Source organism: Oratosquilla oratoria, chromosome 18 (genome assembly GCF_046742065.1).
Source record: "Oratosquilla oratoria isolate Oo_2021 chromosome 18, ASM4674206v1, whole genome shotgun sequence".
Taxonomy (NCBI): Eukaryota; Metazoa; Arthropoda; class Malacostraca; order Stomatopoda; family Squillidae; genus Oratosquilla; species Oratosquilla oratoria.
This window is the reverse complement of record NC_134794.1, coordinates 13866533-13886532: the sequence shown is the minus strand read 5'-3', so window position 1 is coordinate 13886532 and position 20000 is coordinate 13866533. Positions and strand designations below refer to the sequence as shown.

Genomic DNA, 20000 nt, shown 5'->3' with positions numbered 1-20000 from the left:
GATGAGCTGAGGAAGATATATAGCATAGCTTCTGAATTAAAACATCCAAAGCACTTAGTAAACACTTCTCATAAAATGGCTTACAAAACTTTCCATAACACCTCACACGCAAGAAAAGTATTTGACAAAAAGAACCTTTTGGTTCTTCCTTACAGTGAGAAATTAATTGGTCTGCCTAATATTCTCAAACAATTCAAAATCAACTTGGTTTTCAAAAATAATACTATAAAAAGTAAGCTCATTAAAATTCACCTGAAGCAAACGAGGGTTGTGTTTACTCTATTCCATGCCTTAAATGTAACAAATTTTATATCGGCCAAACTGGTAAAGACTTAAAAACTAGGATAAATCAGCACAAATATAGTGTAAGGAGTGGGCAAAGTTCCAGTGGCCTTTTTGTCCATGTAAGAGACCACAATCATCCTATTGACTGGGATAATTCGAATGTAATAATTTCTTGTAGATCCTTATTAGAAAGAAACATCATCGAATCCAGTCATATTAAACAAACCTTTGACCATAATATCAATTTAAGTTTAGGATTATTTAAACTTGATGATTTTGTTATTGATAAAATTGTAAGAACTTCTCCAAGTGCTACTAAGCGGGGGTGACGTAACGTCATGGACCAAACGTCCGTATATGTAAACATCGGCTTTACCTGATTGTGAAGCATCTTGTGTGTACTTCCCATGTTCCTAGCTTGTCTTTTACTTTATGTATATATATCCACCTTTGTCTCTGTAACTGTGTATTCCTTGATAATGTCTTAAATAGACGAAAACGCTCGGACTAAGCTTCTTATTTCCCAGTGTTTTTTTCTGCATATTATTTTCACGTGTGCCTTGTGAATTACTGCAATATATATATATATATATATATATATATATATATATATATATATACATATATATATATATATATATATATACATATATATACATATATATACATATATATATATATATATATATATACATATATATATATATATATACATATATATATATATATACATATATATATATATATAAATACATATATATATATATATATATATATATATATATATGTTCTGTGATATACTCTGAGAGACGCCAAGAGAAGTCCCCCATCTACGAGAGATGTCTGTTGATTTCTTTCAAATGAAGAGACAACAAGAGGCCTTTTCAGCCAGACACGGGACGGCGAGCGCAGTCAGGCACCCCATATATCAGAGGGGCCACAGGACAGACTCGAACCAACGCGAGGCGAACACGGTCAAAGGTCATCGCCGGAGATTTGCGCCGGTAGACAACGGTCTTCACATCGATATCCCTTTTTGGCAACCCTCAAGAGTGCCACCTTTCTACCATGTTTCTTACTGGGCAACCCTTCGTGGGGAACGCCCCCTTTTGCTTTCTGTAACTTTTAGCTAGGGAAGTCTGGCAACCTCCGGAGTTTCTCTCTGGGCTTACCAGCAGTTGTTGTATCAGACTAGGATCAGAAATTAAAGAAACGAAACTGAACAGCCTTTCCCTCACCACAGACGGGCAACCCAAAACTGTATTTATTCATTCATTTATCTATTTGTTCATTTATTCATTATTTTTTTTTTCTACTTAGCGAAAATACACTTGTTCGCCCGTCATCTGAGTATAAGCGACTAGTATGACTGCAATGTTGTTGAACCAGTTTGATCTGGTTTGCCGGTCTGTCAGCACTTCACAAGATGCAAGAAAACATGGAGCAACGTTAAGCCATCTGATAAAGTAAAAAAGTTTGACCCTTGCTGGTATGAAGCGCAGTATTGGTACAGGATCTGGCAACAATGGCGCCGAAACTGTCGTACAGTGTGACTTATGGATAGATAGTGTCACTCGTTTAAATCTTTCTTACCAAGACTACGAACAGTAGGAGATTTTTTTTTTTTTTTCAGAAAAAATGAGTAGATTAAATAAAATAGAATAGGTGTATACATTTATATATACTCACGAAAGTTGACCTCGGGGGCAGATATATCAACTAATGTTTCAGTGAGACCTCCGTTGTCGGCTGCGATAACATAGATTAACATGCATGTCAGTATTGTTTAGCGAAATGTATATTTCCATAGACACATTAATATCATTAAATGCGTGTTTATTTACTCGTACACTTGACCCTCGTTTATCCGGTCCTCCTTAATCCGGATTTCGGTTTATCCGGACAGTGTATTTTTGTGCTTTTTTCAGTACGAATAGATACCTTAGATCTCTTAATTATGCCTCCCAATTCTATCAAGCGTAAGTAAATGGCCCCAACAGTGGCTCAAAAACTGGAATAAATATGAAAATTAGAGAAAGGAGCTAGTGATACGAGTGTTTGTGAGGAGTATGGTGTGGCCTAAGGTCTATATAAACCTTGGTGTGGCCAAGCAAACTATGTCGGACATTAGAATGTCGAAAGATGAGCTGGTAGGATATTTTGCCAAGTACTGTGTGGATGCATCGGCAAGCAAAAGTAGTAAAGGTGCACTAAGAATTTTTTTTTAGGACTGGAAAAGGTGCTGCTTTAGATGCTCCAGTTATGAAATGGTATGTGCAGCAGCAATCGGTGGGGATGAATGCCCGTGGCATAGAAAGCCTTGCAGGAGCTAGGAAGCTGACACAGAAAATGGAAATAGAAAATTTCAGGGGGAACGATGGGTGGCTGTGGCGATTCTGCAATCGAGACTGACTTTTTAATGCGACTGTGTGGGGTGAAGCTGGCGATGCGGATGCAGCCAGCATCGAACTTTTTTCTTTATTATACCGCTTATTTAATTTTATTTGCATTATGTATATACATATGTGTTATCCGGACTTTTTCATTATCCGGACGGATTCCTGTATCAGTCCGGAAAAACGAGGGTCAAGTGTAGATAAATGATCTAAGTTAACACGCACGCACGCACGCACGCACACACACACACACACACACACACACACACACACACACACACACACACACACACAGAGAGAGAGAGATGGCAATAACTCTAGTGGAATCTTCAAACATGTTGAATTAGATAATCATCCTGTTCATTGGGGTAATGCCCATGCCATCTATTACATCAATAACATAATAGTAAGAAAGTTAATAGAGTGTAGTTTGATCCATACTACCAGTGATCAAAAAACTAATACTAACGGTTATGTAAACTTGACAATTTTATCTGCCAAGAAATAAGCAAAAGAATAACAGGTTTAATATAACCCTGCGAGTGTGACCTAATGTTGCCCCTCCCTCATTAGTGGACGCATTGACCCTTGCAACCTGACCTACCGCTTTCCAGGGGGTAAATGTCCTCTACTCTTATGTAAACTGTTTTCGTCCCTTCTTCATGTATACATATATATATATATATATATATATATATATATATATATATATATATATATATATATATATATGTATACATAAACTATGCATTTTTATTCAACTATGTACTTTTTGCACTGAAGATGTAATATACGAAAGCGCTCTGCTTCGTTAGTTTCTTTTTCCAAAGTGGTCTACTTTGCATACATGCATGCATACGTCATACAAGAGAGAATGGAGATACAGAACAAACACTTCCTTACCATGAGGACAACATACGATGGGCAAGTCACCTTCGGCGAATCCACAGATCTTAGGGCGACTCTGCTTCACACTGGCGAGAACCGGTTGGCATTCGTAGATCGAACGGCAACTCCCGGACTCTCCCAGGGGCGTCGTGCATGGAGTGTTCCTCGTCTCCCCGGGGAAAAGAATCCCATAGGCTGTCAGAATTGCAAAGGTAATTTATACGCATTATCATGTGCAGTACCCAAGTATGAGGTGTCTAAATACATGTGTAACATATGTCTACATATATGTATATACATTCGGACATGCAAGGAAACATGGAACAACGTTACGCCATCAATTTTTATGTAAAACTTAAGAAAAGCAAACAAGAAGCTTATGCAATGTTAGAAGAGGCCTATGTGGATAAACTGACGAGTAAAGGAAGTTCATATAGTTTTAAAAGATTTTCTGAAGGAAATTAACAGGTTGAGGATGAACCCAGATTTGGAGCATCGAACAGTCTACGTAAGGAGGAAAACATTGAGGAAGTGTGAATGTTTGTGATACAAGACCGTCGAATAACTGTGAGGATGATATCTGAAGCTGCTGACATTAGTATTGGCACAGTAGATACAGTTCTGACCGAAGAACTGAGGCTCCACAAAGTCTGTGCCAAGTTCGTGCCAAAGATTCTCTCCGACGACCAGAGGCAGTTTCGTATGGAATGTTGCACTGGCATCCTCAATTTGATAGCGCCCGATTCACCTTTCCTGAATAAGGTAGCGGCTTGCGACGAGAGTTGGGTGTTCACCTACGACCCTGAGAGCAAACTTCAGAGTGCCCAGTGGAAGCACACGTCATCCCCCAGGCCCAAGAATGCAAAGATGAGCAGGTCGCAAGAGAAGGCTATGCTCATTCCTTTCTTTGACTCCAAGGGGATCATTCATGTTGAATGGGTTTCTGAGGATCAAATCATGAATAAGGAGTATTGCATTAAAGTTCTGCAAAGTTTCAGGGAAAAGATGAGGAAGAAGAGGCCGCAGCATTGGTGCAATGGTGAGTGGTGGTTTCACCAGGACAATGCTCCATGCCACAGGTCAACGCTAGTGACCACGTGGATGGCCAACAAGGGAATGGAAGTGTTACAACACCCACCCTACAGTCCTGACCTGGCCACTTGTGACTTCTCCCTGCTCCCACGCACGAATAACAGTCTCAGGGGAGTCAGATTCCAGTCAACACAGGAGATGAAAGAGGCATCGGAAAATTATCTGAAGGGACTACTGAAGAAGGATTTTGAGAAGATCTTTCGAGATTGGGAGAGACTTTTGCAGAAGTGTGTGAGCTTATGAAAATAATAAATGTCTCTCTTGCAATTTTCTCATTACCTATTGAACATACACACATGCATATGCATATATATATATATATATATATATATATATATATATACATATATACATATATACATATATACATACATATATATACATATATACATATATACATATATACATATATATATACATACATATATACATACATATATACATATATATACATATACTGTATATACATATATATATATATATATATATATATATATATATATATTACAAACAGGATTGTTAGGAACCCGTGTATTTTAATATAAAACTCCTTTCCGTTTTCTTGAATATGTTTGTAAATTTCAACTAATATCATTTTGTTTTACTTCATTCCTAACGTGTTCAAAAGAAATTAAAATATCCAAGCAACAAATATGCGTTACCAGAGGGAAATGTTTGTTGAGTAGGGAAGGGAGAGGGCAGAGGATAGGTGTGAGTGGAGAATGGTTGAGTATAGATGCTACTTTGACGCAACCCAAAGGGATTTCTTTCCGTCTTCTCTACTTTCCGCTTGAGGGTCGCCGTGCAAGTGAAATGGCCCTATTGTGGAAGTACTGTATCTTGTTGCATTGCCTCTGACCCGGGCACTGGGCTGAAGACAAGGAAGACCTTTCATCCACGAGGAACTATGATGAAAGGGAAACAGTGAGTGGTGGATGGGAGTGGAATGGGTGGGGATGGGTCCGTACATTAGTTACCCCTCCTTATAAGGAGAAAGAGGCCCATGGTATATAGATAGGTAGGCATATGATATAACGGCCTAAAACTCACCGAAGGAAAAGGCGTCTGTATAAAGTATAAATCGTCAAATGTTACTAGTTGTATCACCGAACCATAGTTTCGTAATTACAAAGTCCTGTAACACCACGAGCCACATTTGTGGCCTCCCAGGTGCCTTACCAAACGACTGGCAAATATATTATCCAATTCTGAGAAAATCGATACTACCATTCTTTAAATATACAATAAGCTTATCTTTCATTTGTTCTTGTTTATTAAATGTTTACTGATTATTATTAGATATTTTTCTCACAAGGCGCTCATGATTTTTATGGTAAAAATTTCGTACTGAGATGAACTCGTGAAAATTTTATATTCTCTTTTGTAAACGTTATACTTATTCTTCTTTGTATACTAAGCTGTCATAGAAATATTTTGTTAGCATTTAATTTATTTCGTGATATTTCTTCAGTAAGTGAGGATTTAGCAAATCGGTATATTTGAGTGAGTGTGACTTATTTTCTGTTCACAAATATAAATTCTGAAGTATATGGCAGCACGTTGTCGTGTGGAGTCCTAATACTTAGCTCGTGTCTTGCAAGATTGACTGTATTGGGCTTGGGATTTTTTTTTTTTTTTATACTTACTTATTTGTTTGTATGTTTATTCATTTTCTTGACTTGGATGCATCCTCTGTAATACAACCCCATCCCTCCTCCTCCTCCTTCTCCTCCTTTCCCATCCTTCAGAAGTTTTGTCTAAGCATTCATAATAAACCGGAATTATCAATACCTTCCGCATTGCAGCCATGAAGGACGAAAAGACAGAGTAGGTTGATGCACAAGCCTCGGCAGGACAGCTGCACAAGTTTGCGTATTTGACTCAACATTTCTTGTAACTGATCCTGTAAAAGAAATACAATGATTAATGTTGATACAAATAATGCTAGTAAACTATGTGAAACTAATGAAGAGCTACAGAAATGGGTGCATATAAATTTGTTTCCAGTTCAAATATGTCCCCACCGTGTAACCATTGCCCGGTGTCTCCGACCGTCTGGAAGAATTGTATTGCTTCTAACCTTGGGGAAATATCGCGCCGAAGTCGAAGTAAAAGTTATTCAAGGAGGGTAAAGCAGAAGTTGAAGGTGACCAGCATTCATTTTCGACTGGAGATGAGTGTCTGATCATAAGTAGATAAATGAATAAATAAATAACACTGTAGAACCCGAGGAACGTTGCCACATTTCACAAATGGGGATGAGGGGAGTGGTGTGAATTCAGCGGCACCTTACTCCTGAAGAACTCAAAGATAGGAGCATGGGAATAGTCAAGCCTCCCCTTTGTGTGTGTACGGTCTCTCCCTCCACTACACTGACCTTGGGTGCAATAGGCTTGTGACTGCTGTTTTTGTATTCCACGCGTGAAGGTAAATCTCCGAGTGGAGAATGTCGAGACTAGCACGTTTCATATTACGCCACTAGCGCACTGGGGAAGGAGGTGGCATGAATGTTCTAGAAGTACTGTTGTCAGGTGGATGGAATTCACAGAGACTGCGCCCAACCCACCCAACCCCCTTGCCGGGCGGGTGCTCAGGTGTACTAGTAGTAGCTATTATGCAAATCCTTGCAATGGCCGACCACTGTTATGTGTGTGTGTCATTTGCCACTATGGTCTAGGATCACGTGTTGGTCTCGAGATCAGCAGTAACTACCCTCCCAGATGAGAGCTCAAAACTCGTTTATGGCCTAATGAATGGGTCATGCTGTGATTCTAAATACACACACACACACACACATACACACGCGCGCGTACACACACACACGCACACACACACACACACACACACATTCGTCGGATGGACGGCGAAGATTGGAGTTCCGAAGAAAAAGTGAAATTTTCGTGGATCTCAACGTCAAGAAAGTATCTTATTGTATTTACAGGGAAGGGAAAAGCTCGTGGTGTAGTGGGAAGGTGAGGAAAAAGGAGAAGGGGAGGGATTACTGAGGGAAATGGAAGGAAATGAGGAAGGGGAGGACTTGGTCCAGGAGGCCAAGCGTCTTGTAAACAAGCGAAGGACCGATGATTTTGGAGAAGGGAATTAACAAAAAATATAAAGATTAGAAGTATAGATAAGAGCAGCACAATGGAAGGTGAGGATAATAATTTCCAGGGATTTAATGAGGGGGGAGGAATACCAACCTCCCCCGATTAGCAAGACTAGAGGAAAAACTTGAGAAAATGACCGAACATTGGGAGAGTAGGTTCGGTAAAATGGCAGAGATTGCGCAGAGAGTTGACACATTGGAAGAATTAGAGAAGGTGAACAAAACCCTAACTAAAGAAATAGAAGAATTAAAAAGACAGTTAAAAGATGTAAAAGATGAGAATGAGGAATTAAAGAAGAAGAACAAAGAGAATAAAGAGTCCATAGCAAAAGAAACACAGGGTTGGAAAAAAATCCAAGAAAACAGTAAAGTTGCATTTACTGACATAATAAAACAGCAAATGAAAGAACAAACTGAAGACTCAGTTATTAAAGTGATGAGACAGAAGGAGAATATAGTAAGAGACGTAGCAGATAAAAAGAAATGTATAATTATATTAGGAATGAAAGAGATATAATCTTAATAGAACCACAAGAATCAGAGAGGAAAAAGAAAAAGTAAGCAGTTTACTAGAATTAGCTCAGGAAGATGAACCTGAAATCATGAAACAAATTGAAGAGATGCATAGACTCGTAAAATATAGTACAGATAAGACCAGACCAATTAAGATTAAATTCAGGTCACAAACGACAGCAGAGAATATCTTAGCAAAAACAGGGAAACTAGCAAACAGTGAACAATATAAAAAGGTATTGATAAAAAGAGGTATGAATAGAGAGGAAAGAGGAGGAAAAAATGAAAAGACAAGAAGCTAAGGAAAAAATAGAACAGAACAGAGACAGAAAAAGAGGAATTCTATTGGAGAGTAGTGAATATGAAAGTGAGGAGATGGGTCATAACAGAAAGAAACAAAAAAACAGAAAATACAATGGAAGTAGAAGAAAATTAAGAGTGTCTTACACAAATATAGATGGATTAATAACAGGATTGAATGAACTGAATGGTTATCTGAAGGAAAAAGAACCGGACATAATGGGAACTGTAGAGACAAAATTAAAAGGTCCACTACCACCCAACAGTGTAGGACATGATGCATATAATTATTGGATTAGAAACAGAGAGATAAAACAAGGGGATGGAGTTATGTTCCTGACTAAGAAAGATATAAACGTGAGGAGTGTCACATATGGAAAGAATACAGTAGAGATGATTATGATCGAAGTGGAAGACAGAGATAAGAAGAGCAGAAAGTTTGTGATAAATTATGTGTCTCCAAAAGCAGCCTCGTGGGAAGAGAGTGAACATAAAAGTATGTTATAAGACACAAGGGATAACATTGAATAAGATAATGGAAGATGGAGGTAGAATAGTTATGATGAGTGACTTTAATTGTAAAGAAATCTGCTGGGAAGACATGAAAGTAAAGGGTGGAGACGGCTCATGGGGAAATGTTCTACTCGAGATGATTATTGACCATACAATGATACAATGGATTCAAGAGAACACTAGGTATAGAAATAAAGAAGAACCATCGAGACTGGACCTAATAATCACATCTGAGCCTAAAATAGTGGAAAAGATTGAATATAAGACACAAATAAGTATAAGTGACCACATATTGATTGAACTGGAACCAAATGAGGAAAAATACATGAAAAGTAATGAACAATATAGAAAAGGAAGAATGATGTATGATTTTTTTTTTTTTTTATATAAAATAAGAGAATTCTTTCAAAAAGAAAACTGGGAAAGAATATACAAAGAAGAAACATCAGTGGAAGAGAAATGGAATATTTTGACAAAAATTTATATAAAAAAAAGAGTGGAAAAATATGTTCCAAGACAAAAACAAGAAAAAGAATATGCAAAGTGCTGGTACAACAAAAGCTGTAGGGAGTTAAAAGACAAAAGAGATAAAGCCTGGACCAAATGGAAGAAATAGAAAAGACCTGAAAAATGGAAAATATATACTTGTTATAGAAATGAATATGTACATGTGTGCAGAGAGGAAAAAATATGAAAAAGATGTTATTGAAAAATGTAAAGATCAACCAAAACTATTCTACAGATTTGTAAACAACAAACTAAAAAACTAACAAGATTTGGAGAAATTAAGACAAGGAGTTGAATACACAGAGGAAATAGAAATAGCAGAAACTATGAACAAGCGTTTTAAATCAGTGTTTACAAGGGAGAACATACAACCTGGAGAGATTGAATGGAAAGAGAAAGTCCACCCTATGAAAGAAATAGAAGTAACAAAGAATGAAATAATGAAACACTTGAGTAATCTTGATGTTAGAAAATCGCATGGACCAGATGAAATAGCAAACTGGATTTTGAAAGAATGCAGAAATGAACTGGCAGACAAAATACATAGCATAATAAACAGGTCCTTGAAAGAAGGAAAAGTTCCAGAAGACTAGAAAAAAAGCAAATATAGTACCTATATATAAGGGGGGAAATAAAGAAGACCCTACCAACTATAGACCTCTCTCTCTAACAAGTACAATAGCAAAAATTTGTGAAAGAATTGTCAAAAGTAGATGGGTAAAGTATTTGGAAAAAACAACGTGCTAAATCCAAGGCAATTTGGATTCAGACAAGGACGATCATGCGTCATCAATTTAATACATTTCTATTCAAGGCTAATAGGTATAATACAAGAAAGAGATGGATGGGCTGATTGTGCATTTCTAGACTTAAAAAAAAGCTTTTGGCAAAGTACCACATAAGAAGTTGCTTAAGAAATTAGAAACTGAAGGAGGAATACAGGACAAACTGCTTAGATAGATAGAAGACTTTTTGCAAGAAAGAAAAATGAGAGTAGTGATAAGAGACAAACACTCAAATTGGGATGAAGTAATAAGCGGTGTTCCACAAGGAACAGTTCTGGCCCCAATAATGTTTGCTATATATATTAATGATATGGATGAAGAAATTGAAAGTTATATGATCTTATTTGCAGATGATGCAAAACTATAAAAAAATAAATAAACACGGAAGAACATTGTGAGTCACTACAGAGTGATCTAAATAAAGTATGGGAATGGAGTAGGAAGTGGGAGATGGAGTTCAATACTAAAAAGTGTAGTATAATGGAATTTGGAAAAAGCAAAAACAGAATAACAGGATCATATAAATTGGGAGAAGAAGGAATAAAAAAAGTAGAAAATGAGAAGGACCTGGGAGTCATTGTTATGAATAATATGTCACCTGAGAAACATATAAGATTTTCGGAGAAACTTATAATCTAATAAGAACAATCAAAGTGGCATTTACATACCTGGATAAAGAAATGGTGAAGAAAATACTAATAACTTTGATAAGACCAAGATTGGAATATGTAGCAACGATGTGGTCACCAAGTACAAAAAAATATATAACAAAACTTGAAAGAATACAAAAAGCAATTACAAAATTGGCACCAACACTCTCAAAACTATCATATGAAGAGAGACTGGCAAAACTTGAGCTACAGACACTAGAGCAAAGAAGAGAGGAGATTTGATAACTATCTACAGAATCATGAAAGGCATAGAAACTATTGATAGAGAGGATCTAATAAAATGGGATGATAGAAATACAAGGGGACACGGAAAGAAAATCAAGAAAGACAGCTATAGAAGAGATATGAAAAAGAACAGCTTTCCTCACAGAGTAATAGACATTTGGAACAAGTTAGATGAGAAAGTGGTGTGTGCAAAAACAATACATGAATTTAAAAATAGTTTAGATAAAATGAGACATAAAGACGGGACACCACGAGCATAGCTCCCCTTCCCGTAAAATACAACTAGGTAAATGCAACTAGGTAAATACACAGACAGACAGACAGACACACACACACACACACACACACACGCGCACACACACACACACACAGAGTCGGATTGACGGCGAAGATTGTAACTCCGGAAAAACGCAAATTTCATGGATTTCAGCGATGATAGAGTACCTGTGTTGTATTAGTAGGGAAGGGGAAAGCTCGTGGTGTAGTGGGCAGGTGAAGAAAAAGGAGAAGGGGAGGTATTATTGAGGAAAATGGAAGAAAATCATGAAGGGGAGGAACGGGCCTTGGACGTCAGAAGGGGTGTCAACAAAAGGTGTGCAGATGACACAGACGAGGTCGAACAGGTGAGCAGAGGAATTAAAAATAGAAATATAGATAATAGCAGCTCAATGGAAAGAAATAATTACTTCTATGGATTTAATGAGGGGGGAGATGTCAACCTCCCCCGACTAGTAAGTATAGAGGAGAAAAAATACAACAACAAAGCATGGGAGGTTAGTTTTAACCAACTAACACTAGTTACAAAAAAGAGTTGATCAACTGGAAGAACTAAAGAAGGAGAATCAAAACCTAACTAAAGAAATAGAAGATTTAAAAAGACAGTTAAGAGAAGTAAAGGATGAGAAAGAGGAATCAAAGAGGAATAATAGAGAGAATAAAGAGTCCATAGCAAAAGAGGGAAGTGGTTGGAAAAAAGACCAAGATAATAACAAAATTGAATCTAGAGATATAGTGAAACAACAGATGAAAGAACAAACTAAGTATACAATTATTAAAGTGATGAGAGAGAAAGAAAATATAGTAAGAGACTTAGCACATAAAAAGAAATGAATAATTATACTAGGAATGGAAGAGAAGCATAATGCAAATAGGACTACAAGAGTAAAGAAAAAGTTAACAAGGTATTAAAGATAGTTCGAAAAGATGAACAAGAAATAGGAAAAGAAATTGAAGAATTATATAGATTGCGAAAATACAATATAGACAAGACCAGACCAATTAAGGTTAAATTCAGGTCACAAACGACAACAGAGAATGTCTTATCAAAACAAGGAAACTAGCAAAAACTGATCAGTATAAACATGTATGGATAAAAAGAAAGATGAATAAAGAGGAAAGAGAGGAAGACAAAACAAAAAGAATAGAAGCTAAGGAAAAAAAAACGAGAACAGAACAGTCAGACAAAGAGAAATTCTATTGGAGAGTGGTGGATATGAAAGTGAGGAAATGGTTCATAACAGAGAAAAACGGAAGGGAAACAGATAGCACGATGGAGGTAACAGAAAATTAAAAGTGTCTTTCACAAATATAGATGGCTTAATAGCAGGTATGAATGAACTGAATGATTACCTGAAGGAAAAAGAACCGGACATAATGGGAATTGTAAAGACAAAATTGAAAGGTCCATTACCACCCAACAGTGTAGGACATGGCGTATATAATTATTAGATTACAAACAGAGAGGTAAATCAAGGTGGTGGAGTTATGATCCTGACTAAAAAGGATATAAATGTGAGGAATGTTACGTATGGAAAGAATAGTGTAGAGATGATTATGATGGAAATAGAGGACAGGGATAAGAAAAGCAGGAAGTTTGTGGTAAATTATGTGCCTCCTAAAACGGCCTCGTGGGATGAGAGAGAACACAAGAATATGTTAGAAGACACAAGGATAACACTAAATAAGATAATGGAAGATGGAGGAAGAATAGTTATAATGGGTGACTTTAATTGTAAAGAAATCTGCTGCGATGACATGGCAGTGAAGGGTGGAGACGACCTATGGGGAAATGTACTACTTGATATGATTATAGAACATACAATGACACAATGAATACAAGAGAATACTAGGTATAGAGATGAGAAAGAACCATCGAGACTGGACCTATTAATTACATCAGAACCTGAAATAGTGGACAAGATTGAATATAAGACACCACTAAATAAAAGTGACCACATATTAGTTGAACTGGAACTAAATGAAGAAAAATGCATGGAGAAAAATGAATATAGAAAAAGAAGATTGATGTATGGAAAAATAATTTTTTTATGAAATAAGAGAATTCTTTCAAAAAGCAAATTGGGAAAGGATACACAAGGAGGAAACAACAGTAGAAGAGAAATGGAATATTTTGACAAAATTTTGTAACGAAGGAATGGAAAAGTATGTTCCAAGACAAAAACAAGAAAAAGGATATGTAAAATGTTGGTACAACAAGAGATGTAGCGAGTTAAAAGACAAAAGGGATAAAGCTTGGATGAAATGGAAGAAAGACAAAAGACCTGAAAAATGGAAAATATATATTAGTTATAGAAATCAATATGTACAAGTGCGCAGAGAAGAAAAGAGAAAATACGAAAAGGATGTCATAGAAAAATGTAAAGATCAACCAAAACTATTTTATAGATTTGTAAACAACAAACTAAAAAACAAACAAGAATTAGTGAAACTACGACAATGAAGAGTTGAATACACAGAGGAAGTAAAAATGGCAGAAATTATGAACAAGCATTTTAAATCAGTGTTTACAAGGGAGAACATACAACTTAGAGATGTCGAATGGGAGGAGAAAGCCCCCCTCTGAAAGAGATAGAAGTAACAAGGAAAGAAATAATGAATCCCTTGATTAATCAGATGAAATGGCAAACTGGATTTTGAGAGAATGCAGGAACGAATAGACAAAATACATAGTCTAATAAGCAGTTCACTGAAAAAAGGAAAAGTTCCAGAAGATTAGAAAAAAGCAAATATAGTACCAATATATAAAGCGGGAAACGAGGAAGACCCTACTAACTATAGATCGGTCTCTCTAACAAGTACGGTAGCTAAAATTTATGAAAGAATTATCAAAAGTAGATGAGTAAGGTATTTGGAAAAAACAATGTACTAAATCCAAGGCAATTTGGATTTAGACAAGGAAGATCATTTGTCACAAATCTGATGTGTTTCTATTGAAGACTAATAGATATAATACAAGAAAGAGATGAATGGGTTGATTGTGCATTTCTAGACATGAAAAACGCTTTTGATAAGGTGCAACATAAGAAATTTCTTAAGAAATTAGAAGCTGCAGGAGGAATACAGGGCAAACTACTGAAATGGATGGAAGACTTCTTGCATAAAAGAAAAATGAAAGTGGTCATAAGAGACAAACACTAATTGGGATGAAGTGATTAGTGGAGTTCCACAAGGAACAGTTCTGGCCCTAATACCGTTTGTTATATATACTAATGATATGGATAAAGGAATTGGAAGTTACATGAGCTTCTTTGCGGACGATGCAAAACTGCTGAAAAAGTGAACACTGCAGAAGATTGTGACTCGCTGCAGGGTGATCTCAATAAAGTATGGGAATGGAGTAGGAAGTGGGAGATGGAATTCAATATCAAGAAGTGTAGTATAATGGAATTTGGAAGAAGCAAAAAAAAAAAAAAAAGTGGGATCATATAAAGTGGGAGAGGAAGAAATTAAAAAAGTAGAAAATGAGAAGGACCTGGGAGTCATTATTATGAATAATATGTATCCTGAGAAACAAACAAAAATTTTAGAGAGACTTATAATTTAATAAGAACAATCAATGTAGCACTTACATACCTGGACGAAGAAATGGTGAAGAAAATACTAGTCACTTCGATAAAACCAAGATTGGAGTATGCAGCGACGACGTGGTCACCAAGTACAATATGTAATATATATATATATATATATATATATATATATATATATATATATATATATATATATATATATATATAATGTGTGTGTGTGTGTGTGTGTGTGTGTGTGTGTGTGTGTGTGTGTGTGTGTGTGTGTGTGTGTATAACAAAACTTTAAAGAATACAAAGAGCAATTAAGAAAATGGGCACCAACACTCAGAACTATCATATGAGAAGAGACTGGCAAAACTTGAGCTACAGACATTAGAGCAAAGAAGATAGATAAAACGAGATATGAAGACGGGACTCCACGAGCATAGCTCCCCTTCGCGTAAAATACAACTAGGTAAATACAACTAGGTAAACACACACACACACACACACACACACACACACACACACACACACATATATATATATATTATATATATACACACACACACTGAATGGTCCCCAGTGCAGCTCCTAATCTTTTTCAATACACACGCGCACACACACACACACATATATATAATATATATATATATATTATATATATATATATCAAAATTTGCAGCAGCTTCTGCGTTCACGAGTTTTTTTGCTGACATTCTTGACTTTTCTTATGCTGGCGCGCTGTGTCGTGCTAAATTGTCTAATTACCTGACCAAATAGCATAAACTGGCGATCGACGGCAAGGTACTCCTAGACGACAGCATTAAGGAGGATCTTCTTCGTGAGGCTCGCGTTCAGAGGGGGAACCACAATAGCAAAATCCTGAAGCGTCGCCATAAGGAAGCAGCCAAACAACTGCGAGAAGACGTCTCTATCACCATCAGGAGAGCAGACAAGGCCGCCAGCTTTGTCCTCATCCCCACCGATGAATACACTGGTAAGCTCGAGACCCTGCTCGCGGACGAGTCTAAATTCCAGAGGATTTCGAGGAACCCCGTCGAAGCCCTCAAGACAAAAATCAATAAATCATTGACGCCGTGAGCGCCGAAATGGATGGGGTTATGCCGCAGAAACTTTCTGGGGATTTCGCCCCAGGCTACTGCTATGGCAACGTAAAAACTTATAAGAAGAACAACCCATTACGACCCATCATCTCTCAGATCCCGACTCCTTCCTACCATTTAGCCAAAAGATTCAACGCCCTCCTAACACCCTTCATTCCTAAGGACTACAGCATTGAGTCTGCCGCTGACTTCTTGTCCATCCTCAAAGGCGTCGATACCAAAGGGGATATCGCATCCCTCGACGCGGAGTCTCTCTTCACCCACGTGCCCGTGGATAGGACCATAGATTACATCCTACAGGTAGTCTACCCTGAGGATGGCCCTGCAAAACTGAAGATCCCCAAAAATCTCCAACGCCAACTGCTGGAGATTTGTACCAAGGAAGCCCCTTTCTATGGTCCCAATAAACAACTCTACAGACAAGTTGATGGTGTGGCTATGGGCTCGCCCCTTGGAGTCCTCTTCGCCAATTTTTTCATGGGGATGGTGGAGGGAGAGGTCTTCAGTACTACCAGTAAGCCTCCCATATATGTTCGTTACGTAGATGATATTTTCGTCCTCGTGAGCGATCGTAGGGAGATTAAAGACCTGAGGAGCAACCTACAGCGTGTGTCCGGCCTAAACTTCACTTCAGAGAACAGCATCAGTAAGCAGCTCCCTTTCCTAGATGTAAAGGTTGAAGCCAGTTCTCAAGGTTTTAGGACCGGAGTATATACCAAGCCCACCAACCCAGGACTCTGCCTCAACGGTAACAGTGAATGCCCTCAACGCTACCGGAGGTCCACAATCGACGCCTACGTCAGAAGGGCCCTGACGCACTGTAGCGACTGGGCCCGAACCCACGCAGAGCTCGACAGAGCGACGCAGGTCCTGGTAAACAATGGCTTCTCTAATAGAGAGGTGCAAATCGCCATCAACAGACACCTTGACAAATGGTATACAACCCCAGCAGAAAAGCCAGTAGGAGAAGCCAGGATAAAAAATTTCTACAAAAACACCATGTCCACCCATTATAGAGCCGACGAGGAAGCCCTTAGCAAAATCATCTACAAAGACGTGAAACCCACCAACGACAATGACAAAATGGATCTGGTCATTTTCTATAAAAACATGAAGACATCCCAACTCCTTATTAAGAACAAACAACCTCTGCCAGAGGACACCTGAACTTCAAAGTAGCCATCTCGTGTATGAATACTCCTGCAGAAAAGGGAACTGTGAAGCCCTCAATGAAACATACATAGGGATGACTACGACGAAGCTCACGAGGCGCATCACCCTTCACCTCTCCAATGGCGCTATCAAGCGACACCACGAAGACGTACATCAGACCCCACTGACAAGAAAGAATTTGGAGGGCATCACTATTTTACAGACAAACAAACCAAATACGCCTTCATATCCTAGAAGCCTTATACACAAAAGAGAAAAACCCTACCATGAACAGACAGACTCCGGACCCATTCACTATCCCCACACCAAAAGACATCGAACTCCGCTTTCGGCTCACAGCCGCTAGGCCCGAGGGCGGCGCTACGCGTCCTGCTTCCTGATTGGCCAACCGGATCAGCACTGAAGTGTTTTGTGATCTGTGTATTGTGTATTTATAATCACTTCCCACACACTGTACTCATTAGCACTGAAGATGCCTAACAGTTAGGCGAAAGCTCTGCATAAAAATTGAGAAGATAATTCCCATGCATTTACCTATACCACCAATGCTATTTGGCCAGTTAATTAGAGAACTTAGCACGACAAAGCGCGCCAGCATAAGAAAAGTCGAGAATGTCAGCAAAAAACTCGTGAACGCAGAAACTGCTGCAAATTTTAATGACATTTGCCTAAAAGAGGATCTGCTGGCCAACTATAGCAATATATATATATATATATATATATATATATATATATATATTTATACACACACACACACACACACACACACACACTGAATGGTCCCCAGTGCATATACTAATCTTTTTCAACCTCATTAACTCTTCACTTTAATTTCATGTCATCACGATCAAGACTGACAATGAGCTCGACGGAGACATATGCGGAAACTATACGTAGTGAAGCCAAGGACTCAAACTCAGCTCAGAGGTACCAAGTGAACAGTGACTAACAACTGCACCATCTCTTGATGGCGCAGTTGTTAGAGTCACTGTTAGAGTCACTGCGCCATCAAGAGATGGCGCAGTTGTTAGAGTCACTGTTCACTTGGTGCATCTGAGCTGAGTTAGAGTCCTTGGCTTCACTACGTATCAGTTTCCGCATACGTCTCCGTCGAGCTCATTGTCATCTATCTTCATTTTCCATAATATGTTTTGTTTCTTGTAATTATCTCTTACTCAACCGTTCCTTCTCTTATCCCACTTATTCTATGATCTATCTTGTAAGTTATGCCCCACCCGTATAAGGATTTTGATCTCCATGCGCATTTCTTTGTGCGCCATTGTTAGGGAGAATACTGTGCATACAGCATTTATAAAAATAATGATAAATGTGTGACCACATACCTTGAACACAAAGTTAAATCAAGAATAAACCTGTAGAGATGCACTGGTTGAACGAATGATTGGAACCACTTAATGTAGCCCTCTGTTCTCGCAAGTTCACAACACGACGTTCTGCCGACTACTGGCTGGCGGTATCTTACAACCCCAGCTTAAGCGTACCTTGCCCTCGGAGCAACCTCCTAGGACTTCCAAATCACAACGTTCGTCCAATTTTCTATTTAATGAACAGTAAGAAAATTGACATATACTTACACCCGAATTGTTTATTTGTTATCTTGTAGGATTCATTTTATTGTGTTTCTGTGCTTTAGTGTCTACCAAGGCAGAATAATGTAAATGCGGAAATTGTTAATAAGCAACTGTAGGTCAATACTTTTTTTTTCACTGGTAGTCTACGCACGCAAGGTTTTTTCTTTAACCGTATATATAGCTATAGTATATACTGTATACATTATTCGCATACCTGTCAAACTACTGTGCTGTCTTGCCGTAGGATGCTGCGTTAGAGACCTTAAGTTTATGTATAAAACGGTAATTGAACCATAAGAAAACCATATTCTTTTTGTCATTCAATATTTGTTTAAAAAATGCAGAATGAAATCAATGTAAACTTAAACGTAAGGCTTGACATGTTATATAACACTTGAAAAGAGGAATTTATTTCAAATTGTTTAAAACAAATTAAAAACACATCGAATGCAGAGGAAAAGCGTAAGATTTTCACGTTACGCCAAAGATTTGAAAATCATAGAAATTACGTACGACTTAGGCAAAAAACGTAAGACTTGACAGGTATGTGTTCGTATATATACTTACATGCATGCCAAACTACATGCATACGCGCATGCATGCATGCATGCATACACATGCATGCATGCATACACATGCATACACATGCATGCATGCATACACATGCATACACATGCATGCATGCATGCATACATGCATGCATGCACACATGCATGCACACACATGCATGCATGCATACACATGCATGCATACACATACATGCATACACATACATGCATATACATACATGCATACACATACATGCATGCATACACACACATGCATGCATACACACACATGCATGCATACACACACATGCATGCATACACACACATGCATGCATACACATGCATGCACACATATGCATGCATACACACACATGCATGCATACACATGCATGCACACACATGCATGCATACACATGCATGCACACACATGCATGCATACACATGCATGCACACACATGCATGCATACACATGC

General features: G+C 37.9%; 1 protein-coding gene across 1 annotated transcript in view; it reads right to left on the bottom strand.

Moving 5' to 3' along the window:
- LOC143035064 (venom protease-like) overlaps window positions 1–18849 on the bottom strand; it is a 46380-nt gene extending 27531 nt beyond the window's left edge. The window contains exons 1-4 of the mRNA XM_076201557.1: window positions 18731–18849; window positions 6453–6564; window positions 3585–3764; window positions 1975–2034 (exon numbers count right to left, since the gene is read on the bottom strand). Coding sequence (XP_076057672.1) covers window positions 1975–2034; window positions 3585–3764; window positions 6453–6549 — 337 coding nt within the window. The 5' untranslated portion in view covers window positions 6550–6564; window positions 18731–18849. The remainder of the gene's footprint in view (window positions 1–1974; window positions 2035–3584; window positions 3765–6452; window positions 6565–18730) is intronic.
- Between the last annotated feature and the right edge of the window lie 1151 nt (window positions 18850–20000).